The 13,531-nt window shown below is 40.9% G+C and overlaps 1 protein-coding gene across 1 annotated transcript in view; it reads left to right on the top strand.

Annotated features, from left to right (window-relative positions):
- NUDT14 (nudix hydrolase 14) overlaps nt 1–13,307 on the top strand; it is a 61,520-nt gene extending 48,213 nt beyond the window's left edge. The window contains exon 5 of the mRNA XM_027716658.2: nt 10,260–13,307. Coding sequence (XP_027572459.1) covers nt 10,260–10,500 — 241 coding nt within the window. The 3' untranslated portion in view covers nt 10,501–13,307. The remainder of the gene's footprint in view (nt 1–10,259) is intronic.
- Nucleotides 13,308–13,531: the final 224 nt, after the last annotated feature.

Genomic DNA, 13,531 nt, shown 5'->3' with positions numbered 1-13,531 from the left:
AATAGTTGCTCTGCCTTATTTATTGATCCAGTGCATTGGGTCAGAGAAAAACCTTAGAAAACAGAATTGGAAGGAATTTTGGGGGGGCTCTCATCTAGACTGCTTCTCTTCCAAAACTCAGGCTCAGTTGTGACAAATGTGCATCTGTGCTTCCTCTAAAAATCTAATCATTCCATGGCCTCTCTTGGAGACTTTTGGCATTCTGTCTGAAGTGTCTTATCTGTCTGTACTATGACAAATTCTTTCCTCATGTCTTGCCTAAATTTTCCTTTCTTTGCTTAAAGTGCAAGACTTACTACCCTGTTTCCAGTGTACTTCTGCACCTTTCACCTCTTTCTTAGAACGTATCTCTATTTTATTTTTGCCTGTGCAAAGCTGTCTTAGTTGATTTAAGCTTTCTGTCTAGATCATGTTTTCTAGATATCTGATCATTCCTTCTGCTGTCCTCTGCCTTCTCTCCATCTGATCCACGTATTTCTTAAGAACTTAGTGCCCAAAGTGGAGCACAGTACTTTAGTGGGGGCTTTCCTGGATAGAGTGGAAGCATTATCTCCCTGCTCTTATGGCTAATTTTCTTTATACACTGTGGTATGTTGTTTGCCTTTTTTGCAGAGGCATTACATTGTTGACATATTCATCATCCACAATGCCTCCCCTCTCTCAAAACTAGGAGTTGTACTCAATAATCAGTGTGGGTCCCTTCCAGCTCAGAATATTCTGTGATTCTCTGGTACTGCATTGTCATTCATCTCCTGTCCATAGTTGTGCCATTCCTTGTTGCTGCCTGAACACACAGCCCTGAACTTGCCTTTACTGAATTGCTTACAGTTTTTTTCAGACCATTTCTCCAAGTTGTTGGGACAATTTTGAATTCTAATATTAATCTCTAGCTTCTTCTACATAATCTGTCTCAGCTTTGCTGTCTCAAATTCGTGTTTCAAAGGTAAAATATTTAATTATGTTGAATAAAGGATGGTCCTCAGTGGAATTCTGTTTAGTTTTATTTCCAATCTGACAGTGATATCCATTCTATGACTACCATTTTCTTACTAGCTTTGCACATATTTCACAGTTTCTTTAATTTCTAAGTGTATCATTATCTCCTAACTTCTTAATGAACCTGTCACATTAGACAGGGTTCAAAGCCCCAGTAAACTGAAGTTGTGTTGTTTGTGTTGCTGCCCCATCAACAAGACCAGTTGCCCAGTCGTAGCTGATGTTTGACTGCAGTTGATCCATTCCTGATAAATCTCTTAACTGTTGGTCCTTTCCTGACACAAATAAAACGGCATTAAAATATTTAGATAACTGTGATTAATAATTACTGAGTGAAGTCTATTAAATTTTTGTAGATAAAAACTCCTAATTGTGTGCACAGTGAAAAGGCTTCGTACAAACAAGAGTTTCTGTGTCATCACAGCGTTTGGTCTGAAAGCAAGGAGCTGTCTGCTGTTCCTGATGACAACCCCTTCTGCAATCATGGTTATGAGAAGGAAGTTGCCTGCCTAGAATAAAAGCAGGAGTTGATCTAGACCTGACAGAAGGACATGGAAAGCAGAAGACACATCAAATATAAAGGGAGAAATGGTTTTGGCTGGGGAAGTCAATACAGTTCTGTGGCTGATGGACTAAGAAGGGGAGGGCACAGACAATGCATAGGGAGAACTTAGACTATGGGTAAAAATGGAATAGAAAATCCTAGAGTGGAAAAAGAGGAAGAAAAGATGAAGGAACAATATAGAGAAAAACCATGGGCTGAGAACTAAATGGACCTGGGGAAAGTACTTTGTGTTGGAGAAGAATTCTCTGTAAGGAAATGAGGAAAGTACTTGGACTGTATTCAACAGAACTTTGCCCTGTTCTCAAGCAGTGGGAGCAGTACAGATTGGAGTCATCTGAAGGTAGCAGGGGTTTTCCTCATGTATTATCAGGGCCTGTAGCAGTGGTTTTGGGGAAATTTTTTTTTTAATGTTTCTCAGGTAACAGGAAAAGTTTGGCCACAATACTGGCACAGGTAATTCGTACACACATGCAAGTGACCCACTGGACCCCATTATTAAGCCCTGTCAAAGCCCCTGTGACATAATGCTTATCAGATGAAAGTCAGGCACTGAATTAAGCAGATCTCAGACTTAAGTACCTTGAATGATCCACGGCGTAGCTGTGGAATCAATGAGGAATCAGGAAAGAAGCCAGGAGTTGGGGAATTGATGCCAGTTGAGTAAGAGTCTTTGGAACAAGTTGTTCCAGCAGCAGGAGGACAGTATGGTGTGGGTGAATGAAGGAGGCTGGATTGGGGGAGGTAACAAGAAAGACAAACATATTAAGAGGGACTTGACTGGAGGAGGACAGAGGAATCACACTTTGAAAATCAGAAATATCTGCTCCTATTATAGAAAAATGCCAGACAGAAGATGAATTTAAATATAGGGGGTTCATGTTGCTGTGTAGACAGAGGCAGGGATGATTCTGAAAAAAAAATGTATTGTTTGCAGCCTGTTTGGTGAGTTTCCTCTTTCATCACCACTACACAAATTGCTACTTTTGTGCTTGGTATTCAGTAAGTAACCTTATTTTGATATTTCACAAAGTTTGTTTTCTATGCTGGCAGCAGCTAATCCACTTTTGGAGGCTTCCTGAAAGTTCCAGTGGCTACTGGTGTCCTGAGTTCTTGTCAACTGTAGGTATGGCATCAGTCAAAAATAGCATAGATGGCGGTGGTGAGTGATGTAAAAAAAACCACTTAGCTCAATAATAAAATGATGCTAATTCTGTGGTATTGTAATTATAAACTGAGGCTTCGTGAAAGTTGAAGGTTGCCAGTTAAACTGTCCATTTTTAAAAGCTCTGAAAGAAATCTGTGAACTTCCCTCAAGGTTTTGGGTTTTTTTCCCAAGTGCAAAATTTTGTAAGTGAATTACTTACTTTGGACTTACTCATATATCATATATAACAAATTTTCTATCTGTCATGGGATCCCAGCAGCCTTCATATTGAATCCACGTGAAATTCAACTGTGGGTTAGTTCCTTAGGTTGAAGTACTTCCAGCTATCTTCTTTGAGACTTGTTTCTTTACAAGACAGGGGCAGGGAAATATGTTGGGTTTTTTGTTGTTATTAAAGATGTTATTATTGCCATTGCAGAGTATTTTCTTTTAGTTGTTGAAAATGTTGGTTTTCTTGAAGAGTAGTTATAAAATGGACATAAATAGCACCTCAGATCATCAGGATGAAGTTGAACCAGAGCTTCTTGTTCAACTTCCTTTTCCCTTCATTCTTCATGTTTTCCCAGAGGTTGTAAAAAACTCTTGGCTATGAACCGGAGACAACAGGAGCTGTAGGGTATCAGCCCTGCTGCAAAGAAATCAGATGGATTAGTTTAAAGGCCTAACTATATTAACATAGGGACTTACTTTAATCTTCCTACATTTGATTTTTTTCCAAAAGTGTACAACAAAGAAGAGCATTCAGAGAATTAATATTGGATGTTCCAATTACTGTGCCATGGCTATTACCCTCTGTGCAATGAGGTAAAAATGGTTTGTATTCACAGGTTTTTATGTAGAAGGAATAATAGCCCTGAAAATGTTGGAGTGCATTATAATTAGAAAGATCACCTGCTAGTACACCTGTTGGGTGATGGCATAATGTAATATAATTTTATGTTAATTACCTCTATGCTTTTTTCCCTGCACCTGCTGTTTATAATGTCAGAACTGTACAAAGGTCCTAAGAAGTGACAATAGGAGCTGCGTGTCACTGATCATCAGTTTACATATTGCATGCCTAAATGGATCTTGATTTCAGCATGAATAACAGAGATTTGTGTCACATTTATTTGTAAACATGAATTATGTATTCACTATATACCCAAATTTTGCATTCAGATGGCTTAAATCTTGTAAAAGTACATATTGCATTCAGGAGTCTGCACTTTAACTATGTCAGATTAAAACACAAAAAAATGTATTTCTCGGCTGATAGGAGTGTTGATTGTTTACAGAATTTGTATTTGTTAAATATTAAGAAATTATGAGACATTTAGCTTTTAATTGCTGTCTGTCAGAAGTCTGAGTTAAGCTAATAAGTCTTCACAAGGATAAGTCAATCATTTGTTCCCCATGTTGCAGCAGAGTAGTAGAGTATAAAATATTGTTTCTTTTCTCATACACGCTTCTTCCTTCAAATTAAAAATGTAATATTTATGAATGTGTTAATTACGAATGCAAGAGGTGGTTGGCATAGGTGTGAGCATCCAGAGATGAAAAAAAGGCAGAGCTAATCTGAAATACTTGCTTTGAATTTTGACCCTGCTGACAAACGTGCATGTGTGTGCACACACTCAGTTTGAAGAAGAAACTCGCTGTTACTGAGTGTTGACAAACACATGACATGGACTCAGTCTCACTTGTGGCTTTTAGGCACTGCTGAGCCTTTATTTTATAAGCAATAAGAAACTGTTACCCACTTGGGATAAAAAAATGTGTGTACTGTATCTTTATGCTTATGAACTCAGATATGATAAGTGAAAAGCCCCATTTTATGAGCTCAATTTAATGTGCTGTGTATTTCCTCATGCATTTGATAAAAGGGAAGAGCTAAACAAAGGCTTTGTGGTAGCTGCTACTGCCGTGTTTCAAAAACAGATTGGAGTGACAATCTGTCTCTTGTGTTTTCCCTGGTCTAAGAAGGAAGTAGATAGAAATACTCTTAATTCCAGCCTTGTGCTGCCAGCCAGTCCCACCCCTGGGCAGGAGGTGAGGAGAAGCACTTCACAGCCATCCTGCAGAAACTCCTTCTCTGGTGTGGTGTTGCCTTCAAGTGTGTTGCCCAGGGTTTTTAAAGCCATCTCATGATTTAATCTCAGTGTTTGAGTGTTTTATTTAAAATGAAACATGGGAAGGCAGCATACAATCTTGTTTTGATGTGTTAAACTTATATTTAAGTTACCGTTGTGATGAAAACCATACCACTTTGGTATCCTTACTTTGACATGCTTACATTCCTAGACTTGCTGTTGTCAAAGGTAATGAAGGTTTCAAACTGTCTGAAGCAGTGCTGCAAGTGCTAATAGACTTTTGGTTTTAAAAAATCTCTCTGTTGAAGTTACAGGGCTTGTGAGCTTAAGCCCTAATGATTTGACAAAGATATTTGTCAGCCATGTAGCTGTTAATTGGAACTGTAAACTTCTCAGAGGAAACTGATCCTCACGATAAAGAGAGGAGGAAAACAGAGCTGTATTTTGTATAGACCATTTGCATTTGTCCCACAGTGGTAAATTGGAGCCAAGTACTGTACAGACACATCAAAATACATCTGGAACAATCAGCTAGGTCAAGCCAGGCTTAGTAGGTCTGGGTCAGTATGAGCCACGACGTGCTGGGTTTGGGCAGTGCAGTGCTAAACTTCAGACTGACACTGAAGCCCAAACTCTCACCATGGGCTGGTGCTGTGAGTTCAGACCCTGCTCACCCTCCCCCAAGCCAAGCCTGTCTTGTCCTGGGAAGGCACCTTTATCGGGAAGGTGGTTTTCCCAGGGTGAAACTCATCCCTTGCAGTTCGGGTGTGCTGACCCCTGTGATTTCCACAGATGCAGAGCTAATGAATACAGCTGTAATCTGTTAATAGGTGACTCATTTCAGACCACGGCAAAAGCATTTTATTTGTAGTGTGAAATACTGGGGTAAGGAAAAGCATGTGGCACAGACTTGTGACAGGGAAGATGGTAGCAGAAAAAGGAATATAGCCATTATTAAAGGCACAACAAAATTCCTTAAACATCATATTCAAAAAGTGCAAGTAGTTGTACAAAAGCATAGGAAGTTCATAGTGGCAGATAAACCTGAAAGCACAGCACAATCATCATAGTGCCTGTAGCCTATTTACCAGGCAGACCCACCTTCTCCCTCTCTGCTCTCTTCCACCTCTGCCCCAGTATCCAAAATCACCTGAAATGTATGATGTTTTCCAAGGGGGTGTGTTAAAATACTTTATTGCTCCAACCAGAAGAGCTTCAAAACAACAAACCTAACTTTTGATTTCTGTAAAAACCAAAGGTACTAATACAGATGAAATGTGAATAGCATTGATTTTTGGGCAATTTTCTAAGGACAAGCAGCATACATTAAGAGTCTGGAAATGTCGTCAAAGCAGTAAGGAATATTGGAGAACATTTAATTTAGTAAAGGGCATTCCATGTGGATCTATGCAAAAATGATCAACTGGCAGTGTAAGACAAAGCATCCATAGAAAGAAATACCAAGTAAAAAACGTTAAGAAATATGCCTCCTTTATGGATTCAAGCATATTTCTGCATCTTTCAACTTCTTTCTGAAACCATTGAAATGGACTTTTAGAATCATAGAATCATGGAATATGCTGGATTGGAAGGGACCCACAAGAATCATCGAGTCCAGCTCCTGGCCCTGTACAGGACATCCCAAGAGTCACACCATGTGCCTGAGAGTGTTCTCCAAACACTTCTTGAACTCTGTCAGGCTTGGTGCTGTGACCACTGCCCTGGGGAGCCTGTTCCAGTGCCCAACCACCCTTGGGGTGAATAATCTTTTTCTGATATCCAACCTATATCTCCCCTGATTCAGTTTCATGCTGTTTCCTTGGGTCTTGTCACTGGTCGCCAAAGAGAAGGAATCAGTGTCTGCTCCTCCACCTCCCCTCATGAGGATGTGGAAGACCCAAATGAGGCCTCTCCTCAGTCTCCTCTTCTCCAGGCTGAACAAACCAAGTGACCTCAGCTGCTCCTCACACGGCTTCCCCTCCAGACCCTTCACCATCTTTGTTGCCCTCCTTTGGACACTCTTTAATAGCTTTGTATCTTTTTTATATTGTGGTGCCCAAACCTGCACACAATATTCAAGGTGAGGCTGCACCAGTGCAGAGCAGAGCAGAGTGAGACAATCCCTTCCCCTGACCAGCTGGTGATGCTTTTCCTGATGCCCCCAGGACACAGTTGGCCCTCCTGGCTGCCAGGGCACTGCTGACTCATAATCAGGTTGTCATTGACCAGGACCCCCCACGTCCCTTTCCTCAGGGTTTCTCTCCAGCCTCTTGTTCCCCAGTCTGTACACACAGCCAGGGTTGCCCCATCCCAGGTGCAGAATCCAGCACTTGCCCTTGTTCAGCTTCATACAGTTGGTGATAGCCCATCCCTCTGATTTGCTGAGGACTCTCTGCCCTCAAGGGAGTCGTCAACTCCTCTCAGTTTAGTGTCATCAAATTAGGAGGAGCTGTCGACTCCCTTGAGGGAGTTTAGTTAGACAATAAATAAAAGCAGTGAATATGTTTATAAATAATGTCATGCAACAATTTGCAAAGTCACCATCTAAATGGTGAAGGGATTCTAAGTAGTCTTAGAGATGTTAGATTTGCTGGTTTTAGGAGGAAAGAGTAGGATAGAATGACATGAGTATAAATACCAGCATTGATTTTATTTATAGCTCATTTGGAAATTTTTATTAGTTTTTAATTAATACCTTATGGTAGAGTTGCACCAGAGGAAGATAAGTTAGATAATCAAGTAAAAAAAAAATGGTCATGTGGCTATGTCATCCTTTGAATGTATATTGTTACAATTCTCCTGTTGATTTCTGTTGCAAATTATGTGCAACATATATACATGAAGAAATGCCGTAACTTTGGGCATCATAACAAAGGGAAGATATTGATGTCCAGGGCTTTCATTTTTTAAAGTATATTCAGGGTAGTAGCCACTCCTGATGTATTTAGTTAATAAGAAGAGAAACACTGATTTAATACAAGTATCATGTGAATAAATACAATGAAATAACAGCATATGGAAATCACTCTGTGCTATTTGAGCTGTGGTGGCAAGAATCTGAATCTTACAGTGTAGCACCTTGGGAAGCAGTTTCCATTTACTTTAAAGAAAAAATGTATAGAAGGTGAACTCCTGTGATTTCCACAGCTGCAACTATTTCATAAGTAAATGGTCACAGGTGGTATGGAAGGAGATTATGCTGTAAATAATCAAGCCAGAACATTCTCAAAGAAGGGCTTCTTAAAAAAAGTCTCTATGTTTTTGTATATAACCTTTATTTAATATCAAGTGGACATAGAAGCACTCAATTTAGGATCATTTTCATTCTCCAGATGGGACACCCCAGATGAAGCTCAGACTTGACACTCATCAGAAATAACAGAACATTAAATATATTATGCTCAGTCCTGTGTGTTTTATGGTACCTGTGGAGACCACCAAGCTGCATTCTTTGTCTTGAAAATTTTACAGTACATGTGGTTTTTATTCTTACTATCAAGTATCAAAAAACAATCTCTGAACTCCAGGTTTCCTGTGTTTATTTAATTACTAAAAATGCAATTCTTGTAGAAAAAAAAAGAATAATGAGTAATCACTGTATACAGAGAAAAACAGATCTGGATCTCTAGTTGATTACAAAAATAAAAAGCCTCTCTACCTTCTCACACAAGAAAAGAAGAAGGAAAAGAGGCAACAAAAAATGAACAAATTCATCACAAATTCCATCACAAATACGTTCTCTCAGGGAGACTCCTTCCAGTGGTCGTAGCTGTGATAGTGAGGAGCAGGCAGCACATGGGTCAGTGGTCAGCCCTGGATGGATCTTTTGTTGGCAAACCATCTCTGACGGTTGTCAGAACAGAGCACAAATACCAAGGACAGTGGCTGCAGGAGAGAGGTCCTTAGGGAAAGTAAATATGGAATCAGATTGACTGAGGAAGGAGATCGTGTGGTTTGGTGAAGCGGCAGAGACATCTCACCCGCTGCTGTATCCTAGGAGGTCACATTTCATTGTTTAAAACATGTATCAAAAATCCCACCACTGGCATTGGAATAAAATGATGAGCCCAGAATGAAAGAAGTCCCATAGCAGCCTTCAGAGTTCCTGGAAGTGCCGAGGATGGTTAAGTTTCACTTCTCAAATGTTCAGGAAGGATCCTGAAGGGCTAAAACCTCTTGTCCAATGTTACAGAATGTATCAGAAATAATTTTAGGAAATAAATTCACTGGTATGCTCCCTACTCAGTATTAAAAAAAAACCCAAATGAGTCTATATCGATGCAATAAACCAGCTTCAATAGTCACTATTAATCCTCCAAACAAAATAATTGCCAGTGTTCTTAGAAAATTGAGAGACAAATGATTAATTCCTGCTGTGGGGTGTGATGTGTGCTGGATTAACTGAAAGATTTAGTTGACTAATGGTTGGGTAAGTCTGGATATATGCTCTTAAGATCATAACACTGCTACAGATCATAGAATCCTCTGTATGTGTAATAATATGGAAGCTAATTTTTCAGCTTGTCCTAACACCTCATTCATAGTTTCAGTGAACTTTGGATCCAGATTTAATGTGAAAAGTCACTGGTAATCATGTGAAATGAAGAAGTTGTGATTATAATGTGAATATTTTCTTGGAAGGACTAAATGAGTGGATTATGTTCTTATCCCTTATTTAATAATACCTAAATTAAATAGTCCTAAGGAAATGGAGGATTAACAAGTAAGAAGTATAATACACAGAAAGCAGTCTAGCTGAAGAAAGACTACATAATCTAAAATATCCTCAACTAAATCCACTGAAGCAAATTTAGCAGGGAGACTGAATTACTTGGGATATGTGCGTGCTTACAGTGGTCCATTTGGGTCAAGGCTAAAGTTCAGAAAGGATAGAGTCTCAGACTGCCTTTCTGCCCTTGTACCTATGCAGTCCATGAGCGGAGGACTCCAGCTGTGAATGGACATAATCTTCTTAAGAGTAAAAAATCTAAATATTTGTGTAAAAACAGGCAAACAAATGTAGCACGATAGCACACAGATACTCTGGGGGAGCTTCGTCCTGTTGTTTGTGCATCTCTGTGAGTCATCCTGCAGTTCTGCTCTCCCTGAGGTCAGCTGAAAAAACTTCTCTTCAGTATATGTAGAACAACAGTTCACCAATACAAAATTGTTTTTTTTTTTTTATTTTCTCCCAAACTCACATTTTTCCAAAGTTGTAGAATACATTTGAAGACGGATCCATTTCATATCCAGCTGTATTCAGAAGTGTTGGAATTTCTGCATGAAAGCTGCAATCAATTCCTGTCTTAACAGAATTGCAACTAGAGGTTCTAATTGACATTAGCAGAGAGTAAGGACATGCATTTTGATGTTGTTTAGTGACACATGTTAAGGACCCAGGTTTCCATCCTTGCTGCCTTCTTTTTATCTAAAACAGAGTTTCCTCTCCTCTTTTTTCCAGGTCTGGTGTTGGTCTGACGGGTTCTAGGCAGACACTGTTTTATGTAGAAGTAACAGACCAGATGAGAACCAGTGGAGGAGGTGGCCAGCCCGAGGAAGGAGAGCTGATTGAAGTTGTGGAAATACCTTTGGAAGAATCCATGAAGTTTGCTTATGATGAGACTTTCCCGAAGACAATGGGTGTCATCTTCAGCTTCACGTGGTTCCAAAACAACATAGCACCCAAACTACCAAAAAAGTAAAGCACTGTGATCTTGAGAAAAGCTTTCCTGCTGGTTCTGTGGATACAGAAAGCTGCAAATCTTCCTGCCTCCATCAGCTCAACTTCTCACAGAGCAAATATTTCTTGAAATAAATTTGGAAGTAAAATCTGAATTAAAATCCTGACCCAATCTCCATTATTAGCAAAACACTTACTGGCATCGGTGGGGCCACGATTTGCCTTTGAGAGGCAAATGCTGATTCTTGTGCAAAGGTTAAGTAAATGTGTCCAGTTCTCCTTTTTCACAGCACTGTTCTGAAGAGCTGCTCAGGCCCTCGCTGTGGCTGCCACACAAGCCTGTCACCGTGGTCTGTACATACTGGCAGCTGTGTATTCACTGCAGTTTTTGATATTTTTTGGAGGGAAGCAGCAAACCTGAATAGTGACAGATACCCTAACTGCGTTCCTGAGTTCTGCACAGCTTTCAGGGAGCAGCTTTCTCTGCGGAGTGTAGCTGCTGTGCAGAAGAGGCGTTTGCATTTCTGAACATGCAAACCTTTATCATAAGCAAACACGTCTGTAAATCCTTCTGCTATCGTGTCATTTTGACAATAGAGCAGCTGTAAGATTATGTGCTTCTGTTTGTTCCCACTACAATGCTGATCAGCAGTGATGGTGATAGAGGGGTGAAGGATGGGGGCTTCTGCTGGAACACATGCTCCTTTGTTTGCTTTATGGGTAATACTTGATTAATTAGATCAAACTTTGTCCTCTAGACCAGGACTAGAGAGGCCAAATTCTTTTAATTTGACTCAGAGGTGAGTACTACAAGTGATTTCTCTGAGGTCTCAGTTTCCTTATCACCCAAATTGGAAGAATGGAACTTACCCCTCAGATAACACTTCTTGGAATCTAATGATTGGAAGTGCTTTATTGTGATTTTATCATGATTTGTGCAGTTTACATGGAAGCCTGTGCAACCTGCACAGACGTACTGAGCAACACAATTTGATTTAATGAAGTGGCCTAATTAGAATGTATATTAGGTCTTCTATCAGCATAGTTTAGATGTGAACTATTTGTCATGTGAAACTGTTATGAGCATGAATGAAAGAGAATTGAGTCTGTCAATTTAATTATGCACTGGTTTATGTTATTCACTGATTTAATCAACATGCCTACATTGTATGTGCCTCCAGGAGTACTGAGGTGCTAAGTGTGTTTAGAAGATGAGGACTGCAAATGTGCAAACTTGAATTTAGCACCTGGAATAAATGCAGCACATCAGGTGCCTGATGGTGTCCAGTGGCTGATTTTAAATCACTGCATGTCTAAATAGGTGTATAAATAAATAATGTGGGTTTTTTAGAAAACGCTTTTAGAACTGCTACTTGCTGGTTCTTCTGCTGACTGGGAGGAAAGGTCCTTGGAAAGCCACTGAAGAAGGAGCAGCCTTTGTCTGTGAAGTCAGACACTTCTTGTGGAAGTTCAGGCACAGCTGTGTTGAGCTGGACTGGGTCTGTGGTGAGTCAAGGGCTGAGTTATTGTGAGAGGCAAATAAATTCTGTCTGTCTGATGTATTTACATTGGAAGGTGTTTTAAGGTGGGGTCTCCACTGCTCTGTCTAGTACAGTATGTCCTGATTGCTGCTGAGCCCTTTATGAACTACTACAGTCTATAGAATAAATAATGCCCGTGTCTGTGATGGGCATTCAGAGTGTGACTCATCAGACTAAATACACAGTTCATGGATTACCCTCTCTGGAAGTGCCTTCAAATCCCAACACCTGCATTTGTTTTGGGCTTGTCAGAGCACCCTGGGGAGGCAGGTCAGCCACTGCTGGGTCTCTTGTGCCACCACACAACGTGCACATCCTGGGCTGCCAGGGACAGCACATGGACAAACCCAGCGAGGAGAGCGGGCAAAGGTCCTAAAATCTCTGTGAGCATCACACAGTTGGTGCCAGCCAGTCATGCCGTGGCTGCACATCTTTGAGCTGGGCCGTTTGAAACACACATATTTTGCCCCCTCCAAGGCACTGTGGCTGTCCCTGTTATGTACCGAACTTCCCCAAGGGCAGTTCCAGGCTTGCCAAAATCTGTCCCAGACTCCTGTTGCTGGTCAGCAGAAGGTTGTCCCCCATCACTCGGCTGGGTGGAGGGCTTGCAAGCTGTGCATGCCCAAGAGGTGTTGCTTTACAGCCCGGAACTGGGGCCGTGCAGGATGACAGAGAGGAGCCACCACCTCCAGAGCAGCAGCAGAGGCTTCCCAGGTAGGAGAGTGGGAGGTCACAGTGTGGGAAGAGAGGGGCACGTGATGCAGCAGCCTGGAGGGGTGTGTGGGCAGGGAATCCACAGCCCTTGTGAGGACACAGGGATGACACTCCGCTTGCTCTGGGGTGACCTCACCCATACAAGCTACAGCCTTGGGACTGCCTTTATGCAATGGATACTTGTGGATAATGGTGATGGAGGGCAGTTGCATGAGCTGAGTAGTCCCTCAGCACTTCTCCAAAAGACCAGACAAAAAGTATTGGCCCCACCTCCCAGTCCACTCCTCCCCAGGGGTCTGCTGGGCACACACCTATAAAACCTGGAGGACTGCAGTGTCTCTGAAGCCTTTACACCCCAAGGGATGCTACACCCCATCCCTGTGCTCTGCCTGGCTGTCCACACAATATGCAATTCTCAAATAGAAACGAAAGTCACATGACTACTTTCATTTTCTTCCCCAATTTGGGAATTTTCCACAGAAACAGCAGTGATGCAATATAGTGAAAATTGTACACAAAGCAATGGAGTATCTGGTGTTTGGATTTGCAATATTAAATATAAACGTATCTTCAACCTTTACTTTTTCCATGTTAATTTTGGTGGGGATTTTTGTCAGTAATTAGGAAGGTTTGAGAATGTGGGAGAAAGGGCTTGAACTTTTTTTTTTCCCAAAACAGTAGATGATTCATATTTATAAAAATAAACCCAGAACAATTCAGATGTCACTTCTCTCATCAGGGCTCATTTCAAAGATCATAATTAGAGCAAATCCAATATACATCGGCCAAGCCTGGGCA

This window comes from Pipra filicauda, unplaced genomic scaffold (genome assembly GCF_003945595.2).
Source record: "Pipra filicauda isolate LSUMZ 115617 unplaced genomic scaffold, ASM394559v2 scaffold151_size3305965_pilon, whole genome shotgun sequence".
NCBI classification, from domain to species: domain Eukaryota; kingdom Metazoa; phylum Chordata; class Aves; order Passeriformes; family Pipridae; genus Pipra; species Pipra filicauda.
This window is presented reverse-complemented; position numbering and strand designations above follow the sequence as displayed.